Raw genomic sequence first — 18,401 nt, 5'->3', positions numbered from 1 at the left:
AACGCTTATACGAGTCAGCTCGGCGTCTGGGTGACTGGTAGGGACGTGGTTTACAAGGACATTATCTATTTTTGACGGTGTTATTTTCCAAAAGTTGACACACTGGGATACTGGCTCGGTGAAGATTTATTGGCCTATTGAAGCGTTTTATCTCTGCACTCTGGCACAAATCTAATGGTGTATGAAATTGAATAACATTTCTCTGTGCTGCAGTCTAATATCTATCACGCCAAAAAATCAGAACATGACTTTGAAGATCTCAACCCCCCTTGAAATATATAGAGCTTACTGATGTCTGTGGGATAATTGTAGTTCATTAATTATGCAAGTAAGGTTTAACTAACATTACATATGTACATTGATCACTTCCCGTCACTCGCAATGAACGTGACTAGCATATGGAAAATGTAGAACTGTGAAAACACAGACAATGACCCAATGACCTAGAATGTCTGAAATACTGGTTATAATGAAGGAAAGTTTTGTACCATGCATCGTGGAACTTAATAGGAATGTGGATGAGACCAAGGAGGTTAAATACTTGTATTTAACCTCCTTGATGAGACTGGTTGTTTCAACTTTTGTCAAAACATTTGCAGTAGGGTTACGCAGATATTCGTATGTAGGAAACTCGCATATGTAACATGCAGGTTATACTGGGTCAACACGAACCACAACTGCCATCTCCGATTTCCATATTCTTCCGGTTGAAATGGCAAAAGTTGATGGTTAAAATCGATGGGATTTTGCCAATCAGGAAGTAGATGACATGACATGTCCCATCAGGGAGGACTGATTGGCGTCCCCTGCGTGCTATTTCCGGAAGTGCATATATCCGGATCCGGAGAACAAAATACAAACAGGACAAGTCGAAAAAGTCATATTTCATTTCAATTTTTCATAAATATGTTATGTATTCAAAAACTGGAGGAGCACTCCGTAGGATGTTTTTTTATCGGTATCTAATCGAAGTGATCTTAAAGCAGATGTTAGAGGCGGATCATCGTAACGCTCTGTCATATCATATCTGTGAAGAGATGTGTATAAGAAGTGTCAATTTTCAAAATGCAGACAGTGACATATGAACCTTTTCATGTTTCTAGCTTGCTCTGTCTCATGCCAGCCTACAGTTCTAGTTAGCTCTGTCTCATGCCATCTTTGGTTATGTTGGGCCCAGGAGTTTGACAAGGAATTCCTCTAGACAACTCCCAAATTAGACTTACCATTAGTTGTACTTTTTTTAGGGTACCCTAAGACCGCAACATAAAAAAAACAACCAATGTATCATGGGCAATTCCTGAAGTATGCACACTTCATATTTACAGGTGTTCGATTCATGAAAGTCTTGAGATAGCACTTCTGTTTTTAGGTGGCGGTATTAGTGAGCCCGATGGAATGATAGTGTCCAAATCGCAAGGAGATTGCAGATTATCTGTCTGAACAAAAAGGTTGCAGATTACCTGCTTGGTCGAAGAGGCTGTATGTTACTTAATTGCGCGAAAAGGTCGATGAAAGAGGATGTATCTTTGTCCTGTACAGGTACATCAGCGGTCAACAAGGTCTGACCAAGCTAACAAGAGAACAGTTAGCGCACTACAAGGGACTGATAAAACTGTGAGTACTACTGTTTCTAAAACTTTGACAAAAATCCGTTCGTTCTCTTGTTTGCTCGTCTTTAATTTATCACATCACTTGGACAAGTAATTGTTAGGTCTCTGGACAGTAAATGTACCCGTTAATGAAGAATGAATCTATTGTATCTTATCATATTGGAAAGGACAGGGTGTCAAATGGACACGTCACTTTCAATTTGTACAGTTACCTCTATTATTGCAGCTCCAGGACCAAAGTTTATTTTGTGATCGATTTTCAATTTACTTTCCCCAGAAACAAAATGGAGCGAAAAACTTGCCAATCCTTGCATTCAGTGATACTGACAAGATGTCGATCAGTACAATATACTTCTTAGCTTTTCGGGTTTAGCCAGAGATCGACCCCCTTATGTCAATGTGTGCAAAGTCTCCTTTCTTCTTTACTTCTTTATGCACTGAGAAAAGTAATAAAGACGGGATTTTCATCTTATCCACAATTTCAAAAGTGATCCCACAGCGTTTTGGGTCCTCAGCGGGGAATTACAGTATGCCTTTTGAGCCGACCAAAGAATAGAGGACTGAATGCAATCCCTGTTCTATCTTGTTGGTCACTGCTTCAAAATGTAGGGCTTACTGCAAGAAAAGGCATCTTCTACAGGCTACTCAAAACATCATGATAATGGTTTTATTGTGTGCGACTTTGCAAATCAAAAGTCACCCTCCCTTTCTAATATTCCCCAGTGTCATCAAGAACAGCAACATATCTACTATTGAAGATGGCGCCTTCAAGAACAACACTAACCTGACAATGATGTATGTAGACGTTTTAACATTATACCTTATCAGTACATGCTGTGAAAACATGAATTAGGATAGACTTATGGATGCCAAAAGTTTCGGTATTGTGTTGTTTGTTTTGTCTATTTGTTTTGTTTGAATCTTTATCTATTCATGGCTCAAACTGGCCTTCAGGTCGCTTTTCATTGAGGCCATGAAAGAGGAGTGTATATGGGGGCATTGTATTGGCTGGAACCTTTGTAATATGAAAGCTTGACCTGATAAACATGCCAGCACGACCATAACAAACACATAGCCTCAACACGTATTTTAGTTTTACAAATGGCGTATGGGATTCTTATACTTGTAACTGGCATACATATTACAACTTTCAAAGTGAAAAAAACAGCGTCATATATATATTGTATACGCTATGGACATACATTTTCATTATAAGCCAAATGATAATGGTAGTAAGTGTATTAACTAACTGCAAGAAAATTATTTGTATTCACTTTCAGCGACCTGCGGAATAACAAACTGACTGTGCTGCGACGGACCTTGTTCTCAAACCTGAGGCTTGCAGAACTGTGAGTGGGATATATCTATCTATTACCCTTCTTTGGGTCTTTCGGCATTTGAAGTCAAGCCTTTTTTGCACACTAGATGAATTACTGCAACGCTAGACAATATATATATCTGTCAAGCATGAAAAGCATTTCATTTAACTTATCCACCGTTTTCTATATATCAAAGGTTGATAAGCAACAACCCGCTGGCCTGCAACTGCAGCTCTAAGTGGATACAGCTTTGGCAGAGCCAGTCGAGAGCCAGTTTTCATACTGAGAAGATCACCTGCACAAGAAACACGGACGGCAATACACAGACCTTAGACATCAGGGACTTACAGCTGGATTCTAGCTGCCGTAGGTTCAGTGTTTTTACGATACTGTAATTCTAGCAGAAGCTAGGATCAGCTGCCTGCCACACCGCAATACGTTTAAGATTGAAAAGTTCTAAGATTCTTGCCCGTTTCTAGTCATTTCCAACAAGTCTTTTTTCTACACATAAAATTGCCATATGCATGATTCGGAAAGAATTAATGCACAGTAGGTGTCCTACTTCGCGTTTTGCATTCACATTGTGTGGAAGGAAATAGAAAATTAATGCAATTTAAGAATTTGGAACAACCATTTCACTACTCTCAGGTCTACCGACGGCTACGGTGCTAACTCGGGAAGTGACCATTAATAAGACACAAGACGTGGTGGTGACGTGTGAAGCCTCGGGCAGCCCCGAGCCGACCGCCGAGTGGGACACAGCACGGCTCCGCTCCAAGTTCACCGTAGAGATAGACGAGCTGGGCAGACGGCAGGTTCTGACCATTCACAACGCCAGCGAGGACGACAATGGAAACTTGACCTGCATTGCCAAGAACATGGTTGGAATATCCCCAGCAAACTTCAGTTTGAAGATCAACGGTAATTATAGTCATGTTCTATTATGTTATGTTCATTTATTTCATTGAACATCATCTCGCAGGGTATGTCATCATTACTTTGAGATCCAATGTCTTCGTCGTATCATATACTTTTTAATTTTACACATGCAACTTTTCTACTGGCAATTGCAATGAAATGTATCCTCTTCATCTTGGTAATATTCCATGGATACTATTTATTTTCACATCCAAATAACCCCGACCCTTTTTAAGTGCTATAATGATTTCATAAAAGTATAGCAGAATACTTGACTGACATTGATATCAATTCTCTTACAGCTCCTCCTCGGATTCGCAGTCTGGATTATAAGCAACTCTTCCACAAGAGCATCTGCTACGACGTTCACGGGTATCCGTTGCCGAGTCTGCGCTGGTACAAGGGCAGTAAATTGTTCACGACCAGAAACTATCCCGTGTCTATCCAAATGAGTAGGCTGGAGCCTTACGAGAGTGCCGGCTGTCTGAAGTTCGAGGTTACCTCTCACGTCTACAATGGGAACTATACTCTCGTGGCAACCAACACGTATGGACAAACCAGCAGATCCCTCGTGGTCACCTTCATGAGACGTAAGTATAGCTGTATAACGTCGGTGAAGGTTAGACACCCAGGTAATAAGATACGCAAAAAACAGTTACTCAAGCAACTGGTGTCACTGACGAAAGGTAGTGGATGCTACCTGAAACATCTGACCGTTTTCAAAATCATATCCAGTTGCTTGAGTAACTGTTTTTGGTATAGCTGTATAACACTGCTGACAAAGTTGCAATGCACTGTGATGTTCTTTGTCCTGTAATGAACTGACGTCAGAAGCCTTGAAATGTTCAAAAGCCTCTTGGGGGCTAAGTTGTAGATAATATCATACTTTGGCAATTCCGTTTTAGTCTGATTCAGTAAAATGTCCTGTTAATCTTTGCAGCTCCGCCAGATAGGACAATTGCCATCCGGGACCCAACCAGCTCATCCTACAATGGAACACCCGGGCCAACCACAGATGATAACGTACCAGAAAACCAGATAACGACATATACAGTAAGCCCTTTTCACATCTTTCCGTGTATAAGGGCGGTGCTATTCTCACTGTTCTAAGTAGATCTTTCCCACTCTCATTTTATCAATATCCTTTCCTTGGCTATCGAGAAGATACTTAAAATTCCTGTCTCAATGTCACTGGCCGGGGCGTGCGATTAGGTTGCACTCCCTGTGACCTACATGTAGCTAAAAATCATGTTGGGTAGCAAAACAACCCATATGCATATTGTACAGTTTAGTGACACATAACCCGTAATTCTATAACGTTAACATCAAAACTGTACGACGGCCTACATACAATGAACGTGACCGGGCCAATAGACATCTGTCTTGAAGCGTCGTCCTACGAAAACTTGTCTGTGTTTTTTTAGCGAATAGAGACCTACATCGCCGTGGCTGTATCCTCGGTAGTGTTCATCGTGGTGGCCATTGTGCTGTACTGCATGAGGTCGCGGAAGATCAGCCGGAGGGAGTGTAACGTGAACGGCTCTGCCGCGCCCCTGCAGCGCTCCACCAGCGAGTCGAACGGGGAGGTAGTTTCCCGGGACTCCCTGCGGCTCAGCAGACTCCACGTGGTGGAGAATCCAAACTACTTCCGGGACTCTAAAGAACTCGGTGAGATATTCGGGGTTACAGCATCTGGTGGATGCCACTTCTCCATTCCAAGTGCACTATGCATTTTGGTTTACCATAAAAGTTAACTGCCCCTGGCCGTTACTGACCCTATCTCCTACCTAGATGTCTTTAATTTTACCTTCGAGAAACTTGGACCTGTTATTGGTTACTATGACATCTGTTCGGTACTGGTATCTAACGTTTCTAGTCACCCAATGCAAATGAATGCTCCATATGTTCAATACTTCCCGTGCACTCAACATGAAGAGGTTTTAATTAGTAAGCCCTATTATATGTAAAGACGATCTGCTGCTTTTAAAAAATCCATAGTTACTTTCGTACTGGAATCAAACATTACATACCATCTACCAATGGAATTGTCATGATCGTCGATTATTTTTCATCTTGTAAAACTCATCCACAAAATCGTGATTACACGCTAAACCGATGACTCCCGTGCCCTTAGCTGTCTGACCTAATCAGACTGCACGGCAAGTGGTCTGTCTGGGCTTCAGCACTACAGCCTGCAAACAAAAGATAGCTACTGTAATTTCCTGTGATATGGGCCCCTGACAGGTACCCGAAGACCCTAAAAAAATGTGAACGATCTACCAACATGTACCTCCAGTTACCTCCGAGTTGTACACGTTTAATAGGTCTATATCAATATCACAGATCAGTGGACGGATGATGACACCTGCCTTTCTTCTGAGCACACACTCCAATAAGTGCATGTCAGCCAAGTGTTTGTCTGTGCTTCAAATCCAGTCTAGCTTTGTTTCCCACTGGTCATGTCTTGGAGACTGCAAACAATTAAGATAGCTGCAGTAATATCCTATGAGGGTTATTCCAATGGTCTTTGTGATTGTTATGTGGCGCTGCAGCTGAGGTGAATCATAAAAGTGAATCACTGCTTCAGTGATCGCAATAGTGGACACTTTGGAATCTTCTATATCGTCACATTCTCTGAGGAAACCATTGTAGCTACAGTAGTTCTCAACATGGATTAATCTATGTAGACTGGCGTTTCAGAAACAGCAATGAATAAAAAATATGTATATAAATCAATACAGCCAGTCAGTCAGTAGATGATACAAGGAAATGACGACATCTGTCCTTCTCCAGTGTATACACTCTGTAACAACTGTACTGCGTGTTATTTCATACGAGCAAAGACTCTTTAACGTGATGAAAATCGATATCTGTCGTTATCCTGTAGTCATCCGCCACATCCAGCGCGACACCATCCACTTCGTGGGCGAGCTTGGCGAGGGCGCCTTCGGCAGAGTGTACCTCGGCAAATGTGAGAAGCTCAACGCCGACGAAGATTCATCTCTGGTCGCGGTGAAGACGCTGAAGGACATGGGGGTGGAGGATGCGCGGAAGGATTTCGATCGGGAAGCGGAGCTACTGACCAACATGCAGCATGAGAACATCGTCAAGTTCTACGGAGTCTGCACGGAGGGAGAGCCCTGGCTCATGATCTTTGAGTACATGGAAAACGGCGACCTCAACAACTACCTGAGGTTGGTTATAACCTATATATGGTTGTGAAACACTTTGATAGATTTTATAATGAACAGTCTACCTGACAACGATATGGTCTGATACGTTCTATTACAAACTACAATACAAATAACTGTCACATTATTTTCGTTACTCCTGATTCAAGAAAGTGTTGGATGGTCTAATCTACAGCGTGGTCCCAGGACGACCTGCTGCACACTACTTGCTCAATGTTATGTGGCGTTAGATACACATCTTTTTGTCCATACATTTGTAGAATATTTTGAATTGACTTAAAAAATTTGGATGGACTTTAGCCTAACGCTAATATCGATTTATTAGGCTGTACACAACTAAAATACAATCTTGTTTTTGATCGCCAACATATCGGTAAAGATGACCTGACAGGAAGTGATGAGACCACTCCAACCGCATCCGGGCACGTCGATCTGTATGGGTTAACATCAAAGGGTCTGCCAGTGACGTTTCACTATTTGCATAATCATGTCTTATCGTCGTTTGATCTTATTAAGGTCTACACGACGAAAGCAGGAAAGCGAATAAATCCTAATCAGAACACTCGAGCCGCCAATTTGGGAGTTTTGGAAGACATGATGAACTTATCTCCGTCCCTACGCGGACATAGTCTGAATAATAACACTTCTTTCCTGCACAATTTTACCCAGAAGTCCGACAGCTATAAGCCTCAGGGAAGACACATTAAAACCGATACTGCTGAGACTTTGTAATGGAATTAGGCAACACTTTCGTCCAATCGTCCTTCCAAAAAAACTAACCTACAGAAATTTCATTGTGAAGAAAATATATCGAGTAGGTCAGTTAATAGTAGATAAAAACTAAGAGAATCACCCACAGTATGGTCAAATTATAAGAGGTGCTGGCAGAACCTGGAATACATAGTTTGACCTTCAGTCTCCAGAAAAGGTTTATGAAAGCACACATCAACAAGAGGTGAGCCTCACAAATTCAAGCACTGGCTCCTGTAAGCATCTCATTATTTGTTGTCTTCACTGAACTGTTCAACCCTTTGTCTGTGGCATTCAGATCTCACGGTCCGGACGCAGCTTTCCTCATCAAGAACCCGGCCACTCACAAGGAGCTGAGCGTGGTGGATCTGCTGCAGATCTCCGTGCAGGTCGCCGCCGGGGTGGAGTACATGGCGTCGCAGCACTTCGTGCACCGGGACCTGGCCACCCGTAACTGCCTGGTGGGGGAGAACCTCGTGGTGAAGATCGGGGACTTCGGCATGTCCCGCGACATCTACAGCACCGACTACTACAGAGTGAGTCGGAGAGGTTTTCTAACACAGATCTAGCAGGAGATTCTAGATTTTTTTCAGTAACTCTGACTCATTTTCAGTTACTGAAGAAAGACAGTAGATGCTATCAGAAACGATTCAGAGAATGCATTCATTTGTTTGATTTATTTTGAAACTGAAAAAGTAATGTTCTACTTGGATGTCTAACCATCATGATATAGTTCCAAGCTAATTCTACTGTTATTCACGTATGTATCATATGAGTTGTGGCGGATATACCTAGTATGTATTTCGACTCTATCTGTAAGCAATCATGATACACATTTCAGGTTGGGGGACACACCATGCTGCCCGTACGATGGATGCCACCGGAAAGCGTGCTCTACCGGAAGTTCACCATCGAAAGTGACATCTGGAGCTTCGGCGTTGTATTATGGGAAATCTTTACGTTTGGGAAGCAGCCATGGTATGAGCTGGCCAATCACGAGGTAGGGAGTCAATTTTTGATACACTGTCTCTAGCAATAACTTCACCAGTTTACCATGTCCAAAAATTGACTGTGTTTCTAAGGTCATATTTCCAAACCGGGGACCAGACGTGGGCAGTTTGCGAATTTAAAACGAAAGTATGATATGAAAGACAACAAAGCACTATTTACGTATATTCTTGATATAAATGGTTTCTTTTCGTCAAAGGAAACATCCCGACCGGGCTCTGGTTTCGAATTGTGACTTCAGCATTACATAGTATATTCTCTTCCATTTATATAGCCAAAGGTCCGGCGTCACCTGTAAGTCAAATCCGACATTTGTAAACCGACATTCGCCTTTTCCACCGGCAGGTGATCGAGTGCATCACCAGCGGCAGACTGCTGGCGTGCCCGCGAGGCTGTCCTCGGAACGTGCGGGCCCTCATGCTCGGCTGCTGGAAGAAAACCCCCGTCCAGCGCACCAACATCCAGGACATCCACAAGAAGCTCAAGGAAATGTTGGAGAACCGCCACCAAGTTCAGGTTGACATTGTCGCCTAAGAAAGAAAGTGCCTGGGAGAAAAGAGCAGGGGAAATGAAAACGTTTCAGCGATGTAGTTTACCAATGAGTGCCATCGGTTGTATAAGATAGCCTTCTGAGCTATCTCAGAACAATGCGGACAAGCTTGACTATCATCCACACGCTACAGTACAGATGGAGTATCAATATGAATTCGGACTTGGTCGAATTAGAGATGAGCCAATGCCCTTCGTGTATATATGTCTGACTTAATTACTGATAACTTTAACGTTGGTTTTGTACCACATAGAGCTGCCTTAAGCTGACATCTGTAGTGTAAATCCGTACCTGCTTCACATGAGCTGAGATCATGTGAACAGTCAGACGAAGGTAATGTTGTAACTCTAGTATATGTCCGTTGCAGGGCACTAGAACAATGCTCATATTGTGTACAGTACTATTACAAGAACGGACATTGTAAAAAGGCGATCAAAGGAACAATGACGTTATGAACATCTGAACCTGTGAGAAGACAAAGGTTTTGACCACGACTGAAAAAAAAAGAGTCCAAAGGTTTTTTTATGGCGGTGACATGATTTGTACATGACAATGCCAACGTTTTAAAACTTTTCTACGAACAATTTCTGGACCGAACGGTCAAAGTAATGAAGGTAAATACCGTGAAAATGGTAAATAGCATGTTGTGCTTATAGTAACTTGGGCCGCAAGGCTGAGATACCTGCTGGATGCGTTGGAAGGCAGTCCATCATATCGGAGATAACCTTACTTATCCACCTGTTTGTTATCTAATTGACAGGCAAGTGTTGGAAAATGAGAGAACTATGAAAGAGTAAGAACTATATCATCGTGGCTTATCGGACTACAAACAACTAAGTAACATTAATATTGTGATAGGTTAGTTGTATGGACGTCCGTGATGTGTTTTTGTACATAGCTCGAAGAATGTTAATAATATATATCGAGTAGTCGAATAGTAGAGATATTTTTAAGTGATGGAAGCATGTTACAACTGTATCCAATGCTTACACAATGCTTACACAGAGGCTTCCTGAACCGCTTTAAAGTGTGATGATGTAAAAACACAACATATAACAACAATGTTTGTAACAGCATTCTTGCTGCTCTACTTAGATATTTCAGTATTAACGTAACAGATCCTTGGAATGTATCAGAGATGTCATGTTGATCCGTCTTAGTCGCTGACAAGTTTGAGTGAAGCAGTACGTGACTGTGATCCATATATTGTTCTCTTAAATGCTGAAGTGTACATAGAGTACATATCAGAATACTGACACTGTACGGCACGTAACAATTGTGCAAAGTCAGGCAGTGTTCATGTCAGCTATGGTATGTGCTACGGTGTCATTGTACTTATTGCACTGAGTCGGACGTTCAGAATTTGACTCTTGCTTGAAAAGAAAACAGGTCTCAAACGACTTGCTCTACGTTCGTTGATGTGTAAATTTAGGATAGGCACTGATGGCGTATTGTTTGATGTGTTGACCTATGATGTAGACGCGAAGTTGTACTTTATATATGTAGTGTAAGGCTGAATACTAGTATCTTTGGGCGGAGACGTTGTTAAATAAAGTACATTATCAACTGTATTCTTTTACTATCGTGTCGTTAGGGTGTTCAAGAGACCCACCTAGCTTTAATTGACAGTGGCGTCGACTTCATAACCTCAAATGTACAGCGTGGATGAAGGCTAACGTTATAACTCATCAACATAGCTCAGATTAAACGTATTTACCATCTGTATCTGTGTATAGCCGGTATAACCGCCTTTCGGCGTAACACACCAGCTTCGCAGGCACGCGGCGCGGCGGCAGCTGGCTATATTACACCGATCGACTTGTTACACCTAACCCTTGAACTTCTAGCTCTAGACATTGTTTAAAGCTATCTATTGACAATGCCCCTACTGTACTTGGTGACAGTGAGTTCCACTCTGCGATAGTTCTAGGAAAGAATGAATTCTTGAACACCTCAATCCTTGGTTGATAACTCTGGTACTTGAATGCGTGGCTATTTCTTGTTCTCTTCTGGGCTGGTATTAGGTACTTAGTAGTTGGGACATCCACCAGTTTATTAGTCATTTTGTACATCATGCATAGTCTAGACATCTTTCTTCTGTCTTCCAGTGAGGTCCACTGTAGGTTTCTTTTCATTTCCGTGACACTAGCACCTCTTATATAGTTGTTCATACAGAATCTTGCAGCTTGATTCTGTACATCCAGTCGTATCTAGGAGGAGACACAGCAGTAGTTGTATATTACCTACAAGGTCAAGGTTAGCAGCACCAGCTGCTAGAAAGATTGTATTTCCAGATACATATCCCAGACACTGACACCACATGTGCGCGTGACAGAACTTCCACCACACAGAATTAGAAAGCCCTCTAAACTTAACAACATGAGTGGATGGTTTAAAAGAGCACGGATTTGTCATAGAAAGACAGATGGTGGGCTTAGAGACGACCCGTGATGTTCGTTCTGCTGCTACCGGAATGCTGATCGATGTAGTGAGGGGATTAGAGTCGCGATCGGTGCCGCCTGCTTCCTGATGTAATCAATAGAACGTCATGGTTGGCTCATCTCCAAGCAGATGTTTGGGTGCCATGGGAAGTAGTAATATCTCGGACTGCTGTGCTTCTGTGGCAGCCACCCAACCAGACAGGAAACAGTACAGTCTACTGCACGCTACCCGGCGCTTCACAGTGTGTATAATTATATATATTGCTGTTGCAATCTGAATTGTCATCACCTTCCTTCAGTCTTGTCAGATTAGTGTATTATGTAAATGTATCAGGCATGTTCAAGACCCAAATTACCACCTGTGTTTTAACGCAACAAATCACTATCAGAAATCATGAACATCATCATCAACATCAACATTATAATCATCCACATCATCATCTTTTTGGAAACCCATATCGGCATTATCATAATCGTCATGAAGCCAGGTCTATATTATCCAAGAACACTGAATATCAAGTCACAAACGGACGCAACAACATGTGTTGCGCTTGGTCAGTGCATTTGAACAGGACAACAAAAGTGGTGCTTCCACAGCATGCTAGAAGCCACTCCCAATCACACAAACATTAATGTAACAAAGTATCTGCATGTAAAAGCTAACATATTTTACAAATGACACTAATTTTCCTATAACATCATTATGAATTCTACCGCTGACCTTGCCAATACTCTGCAGCTCATTTCAGCATGATCATTGATGTAATAAATCATCTGTAGTTATTGCATCTGTAGAGAAGTCTAAACTAATATTACTGATGCAGCCTTATTGCTCACCCTCAAGGTAAAGTGTTCGCAGCATAATGAGATTATCAGTCCTGTCACGTTGTCTACACGGCTGCCTGGTGCTGACGGATTTGGTTTCTCAAGTCTCTTGTAAACTGGCTTCAATCCAAGGTCATGTGACAGGGGCAATTGTCATCCAGACAGAGTCAGAGAAAAATCATGATAATGTTTCTTAGCATATGACCAAGGCTGACTTTCATCTTTTATATTAGTCACGAAACGCTACTGCACTGCACGAAAAGCCAGATTTCCGCAAGAAACCTGAAGTGTCCTTGCCGTGTACATGGATATTCCCACAGGTGTTTTATCCGTTGTGTCCAACGTCGGAAACCCGTGCACACAATGGGACCAGCGAAGTGTACAAGGTTCCCCACTGTTGGAAACGCCCCGAGTCCTGACTAATTATCGTCACAATGGAAAGCTAAGAGGTGGAAGTGGCAGTATCCATCATAAGAAAATATGGTATACACGGCAATCTATACACGCAGTTTTCTTGTGTTTGTTTGCATGTATTTATTCCAACACTCGCATAACTACATTAATGGCTAGGATTACATTGATGTAAGAAATATTATTTTTATGCATGGATGAATACCTGCGATGATTGTAGTACACACATTGGTTGGTAGAAGGCGCTTTAGATCAAGCTAACTTCCGGGTTGTAAGTTTCGATTCATTGAGAGAACACTGCGTAAGTCAAGGACTCGACAGGCGTAGCAGGAAATAACTTCGGTTTATCTTGACTTCTCAAATATAGACTGTCTACAGAGCCAGTCTATCTGAGACCAGGACACACAGATTCACTAACATCGACATAGTTACCGTTGGTTCTCTGCTTCGAGTTTATTTCCGGGTTCCAGAGAGAAATGCCGCTTTCTCAGACCTCCCGTAGAGCCTTACTGGGAACACCCATCGTCCTGGGCATCGCCGTGTCGTGGGTCGGGTCCACCCAGTTCGCCCAGAGCACGTTCTCCGCCACGTTTGACGGGCCCTTCTTCAACATGTGGTTCTCCACCGTTTGGATGATGGCGTGCTTCCCGGTGTACACTGCGGCATGTGTTCTTCTGAAGGGGCAGTCGTGTGGTCAAGTCTACAGGTGATCATGAGTTTTGTCATTTACCTGCGTTCTATTACAGAGGTTTGTGTACATTTCAATATAAGAAGGTGCTAGTGGTTGTTAAATCGTGCTAAATACATGTTTGTGACCTTACAATCACACTCCCACGAGCAAAATTGTACATGTACACGAGAGTCTGCACTTCTTTTCCAGTACGGTTACGGCCGTAGGCTGCCAACTATAAGCGTTCTCTGTCGCATCAAGTCCATGTAGCATATTATTTTGTTAGGCCACACGAAGTAAATTTTATGGATGACGTCCGCGCGCGCATTGATTTTGGCCTCTTCCTAGAAAAAAAACCCAAGAAGTTTCGCTTCTTGTAACTATGACCAAAGAGTCACGACAATGCCGCAAATCGTCAGATTGACGTGAAACCCGAAAGGCGAAGAAAGTGTCTATTGACAGGACCATCCTGTCAATAACAGAAAATTTGCACTATTGACAAGACCATCCTGTCAATAACAGAAAATTTTTCACTGTCCACTTTTCCACCTGATTTATTGCTGTTTTGATGATGAATAAAAGACTTCTTGCTTGTTACACTGTGTCACCTCATTCAATTTGTGTCCTAACATTTGTCGTCCCTAAGTATATTTCTAATCTAGGTATCTTGTTTTTTAGGGCCCTTCTTGTTTTTTTTTTCGCCCTCTCGCATTAGATTTAGGGTCTCCAAAGGACGTCATCCATAAAATTTACTTGGTGTGGCCTTATCCAGAATTCATCGTTGAGCGTTATTGACAAATCTCCCATATCGCATAGTCAAACGCAAGGTTACCCCAACGTCTGGTTGTGCGTTGGTGTTAGCAGACTAGTTTTAACCGATTAAGATACCAAAATCTAGTTTATTTTTCATAGCAATCTGCATGAAGTTTTCTCCAACCGTGTAATGTAGAAACTTTGATCAGGTTGGGGTTATTCCGTCGTCATTAGCGCACAGGACAATCCAGGTTTTGTCACATTGAAGTTCACACTTCTCAAACATCGAACAACTCGCGGTGTCGCTTTGTAACGTGTTCTGATTGATTACCTCTAATGTGTACCAGACATCCAGGTGGGTTACCTGACGGGTTGGAGAGGTCATTTCGGGCATGACATGTATCTTTATTGGATGTGAACATGGTATCATTTTCATGATTTTGACACGTCTTCGTTCTTTTGCTCCTCCCCAGAGAAAATGAGTCCATTTTCGGAGCGGACGGCCTGACATTGCGGACACTCCTGGTGAAAGCTGGCGTTTTTCTCCTCCTCTGGGCAGGAACGAACTACCTGTACATCCGGGCACTCAAAGAAATCCCCGCTACTGACGTCACAGCGCTATTCTCCAGCTGTAACGCCTTCGTCTATGTCTTTTCTATTCTACTGTTGAGGGAGAGACTATATATCGGACGGGTAAATCGCCTTGCGTTGTTAATCATCATAAACCAAGGGATTGTTGGTCGTAAATGATGCCACAGGGATTACAAATAGCAATAACTCATGGAAAAACTATACATTTTACATAAACTCCAAATGTTATCTTCTTCTCTTCCATGCATGGACACCTGATTTTTTCTGTTACTCAAAGTTGTAGAAATTGCTTTATATCATTACTCGTACCTAAATTCAAGAGCAAAGCTAGTTGCATAGTAGCTGACCATAAAGCACAATTACTGAAACATTGTTCTCTAACCTCAGGACTCAGAAATACGTTTCTCCCTCCCCAGATCTTATCAGTACTGATGGCTATGGGAGGAATCGTGCTCATCGCCAACGCCAGCGGGTTCAAGGGACCCTCCTTGCTAGGTGTGGTTCTCTCTGTGGGTGCGGCCATTGGAGCGGCTCTGTACAAGGTAACTTCTGATTTGTTGCATATCAAAAACACACACACACATGCAGGTTGGTTCGTAAATATACATGGCTTTTATTATGTATATGTTTTACTATTTTAATTGCAACGTGATTATTTCCATCCACCAAAGGAGTCTGCTGCCGGTGCGTGGTGACTATTGACAATTTTCCCGACAGGTTCTGTTCAAGCGTGTGTTTGGAGATGCGAGTGTTGGACAGGTGTCCCTGTTCCTGTCATGTCTGGGGATGGTAGACCTGCTGGGACTCTGGCCCGTCATGCTAAGTCTGTACTACGGACAAGTGGAGACTATGGACTGGTACCACCTCCCGTTTCTACATTGCTGCCTACCGTATGCATAGTACATGGCTGTACTATGAACCGGTTAACTTACGAGAAGATGTTGTGTGTGTGTGTGGGGGGGGGGGGATAGATCGTAACGTTTCCTGATTCCCTGCTTTCTTTAACAGTATCTCCCTCTATGACTGTCAAAGAGCCAGGCACTGAGAAAAAGATACGATCTGATTCCGTTAAGTCTGCTGCAGCTAGTGGGGGCAAGGATGAAGATCAGGGAAGGCTACGAGTGGGGGCAAGGATGAAGATCAGGGAGGGCTACGAGTGGGGGCAATGGTGAAGATCAGGGAGGGCTACGAGTAGGGGCAACTAGGGATGAAGATCAGGAAGGGGTACGAGTAGCTGGGAGACCATGGACTGGTACTGACACTTAAGTACCGTGGTCCTATATGTGCTAAGGGGCAGCGTTTGGACTGCATATATCTTTTCGGGTCAGGTGGACTGGTAGCACCTACTGGTTTACTGTCTGTAACCTGTTTCGCAACTGTTGTGCTAAAACGTTTACTACTTAGGACAACTCCAAATGCCAGTAGGATAGACCTATATATATATTAACCAGTTTTACTTGGTTCAAAACTGCCCACAGCTTTCAACTTCTTCATCAACTTCGGGATCGCCTTCACCTTTCCGCTCTTCATCTCCCTGGGCACCGTGCTGGGAATCCCACTGAACGCAGGTAAGAGACCACAGAACACAGGTGAGAGACGAATGAAAACAGGTCACGTAAGTTGTGGAAAAATTGACGAGAAAACGTCTGCTCCAAAGGAATAGCGTCACTGCTCATTTGACCCCGGATCGCCGTTGATAGATCTATTGATACTAGTAATCAATAAATGGATTGACCAAATAGTCAGTGGCCGATGTTTAAGTTGGCTTCAACCCCGTGTTTATCCCGTCCATGTCAGGCGTGGACGCCGTGTTCCGTGGCGTGGCGTTCGGCCCGCTGAAGGCAGGGGGCGCCGCCATGGTGGTCGGCGGGTTCCTCCTGATGTTGGCCCCTGAGGAAGCTCATCGCAGGGTCTGTGACGTCATGTGCTGTGTGGAGCCAACCCAGGGAGCAGACGAGACAGAGCGGCTTCTGCCAGGGAGACCAAGTGTCGGCACTTCAGTACAGAAGATGCCATGACTATTCAGAGATTTCTCAAGTTTAGACTTATCATGTAGAACGGGGTGGACGACTTCACATTCAATCAGAGCCTTAATTATGTATAGATACTTCGCCATGATAATCTATCTTTGTGGTCATACCACCTTAAGGAACCAAGCACACAGTCAGTCAACAAAATCCATCATTGAACCACGTTAAACAATTTTATTTGCAATTTATCACAACTTATATCCACATACATGTATGTACAGAACATTCATCACTTTAAAGGTTCGATAACGTAAATGAGTGCTAATATGCATATGCCTCAATTCTACTTAAGATATCTGTGATGTAACCAATTGATGAGATATAAGACTATACGGGAAGCAGTCAGTGATTCCAGCCTTAGACAGATCAATCTCTCAAGTCCATTTTATGGACGACTAATGTTCACCAATTCTTTAAAAAGTAGCATTTTATTCATCTTACAGATTGTTCTTGTAGAAACTTCAGAAAGCTGATTTCTACATTACATTAATAAGAAAGTGTACTAGGTAAGATGAGTTATGACTATTTACGTGCTAAAACATTTCTGAAACAAGAGTTCCACGATCTCATACCTTCGCCAAATGATGTCAACCCTTCTGGTTGACAAATTATACAATCTTCAAAAAATAGAGCCTCATTTGCATGGATCATATCAGTTGATTATATTCTCCACCCAATGACAGCCTTATCTTAACAAAAAAGGCTATTCTAGCAATTCCTATAAATTATGCAAATGAGGTGATGATTTGAATAAATTATGTTTATTGATGTTCACCTTCACTTAACTTCCAAATGTGGCAAGTATGAAATTCCCAGCAGTTACAAGTATGAAATTATAACAATTTGCCATTAATTATGCAAATTAGGTCTTCATTTACATAATCTATATCCTCTTATGTTTTATTCGTTCCCAATTACATGTCACATGTGTTTTATTGTTTTATTATTGAACAAATTAGATTTAAAGACTTTCCTCATTAATCATGCAAATTAGCTCCTGATTTGCATACATACCATTTAATTATGTCAAGCATCACTTTAGCTACTTACACACCAAAAATCACGACAATCCGTCAACCCATTCTCGAGTTATTCTCCTTCGAAATTTTTTCAACTAACGCTCCTGTAGTTCCAGAACAAGTCGCTAGGGGGCCCAAACTCATGTCACTTCTTTCCTAGCTCAAGAGCTATTTACCACCCAAACTTCGTGACCCTAGCATGTCCAGATCACGAGATATCAAAACCGGAAGTTCTGCTGCAGTACCTAGGAAAGCCGCCAGGATGCCCAAAATCTAATCATTTCTAGGTCTCATGAAGACTTACCCACCTACCAA

General features: G+C 42.5%; 2 protein-coding genes across 6 annotated transcripts in view; both read left to right on the top strand.

The window, feature by feature from the left end:
* LOC109469844 (NT-3 growth factor receptor-like) overlaps positions 1–10,902 on the top strand; it is a 22,789-nt gene extending 11,887 nt beyond the window's left edge. For all 5 annotated transcript variants that reach the window (XM_019768581.1, XM_019768580.1, XM_019768583.1 and 2 more), the window contains exons 3-14: positions 1,540–1,614; positions 2,334–2,405; positions 2,891–2,959; positions 3,126–3,295; positions 3,578–3,850; positions 4,150–4,437; positions 4,788–4,900; positions 5,272–5,515; positions 6,735–7,041; positions 8,087–8,324; positions 8,630–8,788; positions 9,142–10,902. In XM_019768581.1, the coding sequence (XP_019624140.1) occupies positions 1,540–1,614; positions 2,334–2,405; positions 2,891–2,959; positions 3,126–3,295; positions 3,578–3,850; positions 4,150–4,437; positions 4,788–4,900; positions 5,272–5,515; positions 6,735–7,041; positions 8,087–8,324; positions 8,630–8,788; positions 9,142–9,330 (2,197 nt within the window). In that variant the 3' untranslated portion in view covers positions 9,331–10,902. The remainder of the gene's footprint in view (positions 1–1,539; positions 1,615–2,333; positions 2,406–2,890; positions 2,960–3,125; positions 3,296–3,577; positions 3,851–4,149; positions 4,438–4,787; positions 4,901–5,271; positions 5,516–6,734; positions 7,042–8,086; positions 8,325–8,629; positions 8,789–9,141) is intronic.
* A 2,402-nt stretch (positions 10,903–13,304) lies between these two features.
* The window catches only part of LOC109469845 (putative thiamine transporter SLC35F3), a 7,338-nt gene continuing 2,241 nt past the window's right edge, over positions 13,305–18,401 (top strand). Inside the window, exons 1-3 of the mRNA XM_019768584.1 lie at positions 13,305–13,729; positions 14,920–15,139; positions 15,454–15,593. Of these exons, the coding sequence (XP_019624143.1) occupies positions 13,500–13,729; positions 14,920–15,139; positions 15,454–15,593 (590 nt within the window). The 5' untranslated portion in view covers positions 13,305–13,499. The remainder of the gene's footprint in view (positions 13,730–14,919; positions 15,140–15,453; positions 15,594–18,401) is intronic.

Source organism: Branchiostoma belcheri, unplaced genomic scaffold (genome assembly GCF_001625305.1).
Source record: "Branchiostoma belcheri isolate BF01 breed outbred unplaced genomic scaffold, Haploidv18h27 scaffold21, whole genome shotgun sequence".
In the NCBI taxonomy this organism is placed as follows: domain Eukaryota; kingdom Metazoa; phylum Chordata; class Leptocardii; order Amphioxiformes; family Branchiostomatidae; genus Branchiostoma; species Branchiostoma belcheri.
This window is presented reverse-complemented; position numbering and strand designations above follow the sequence as displayed.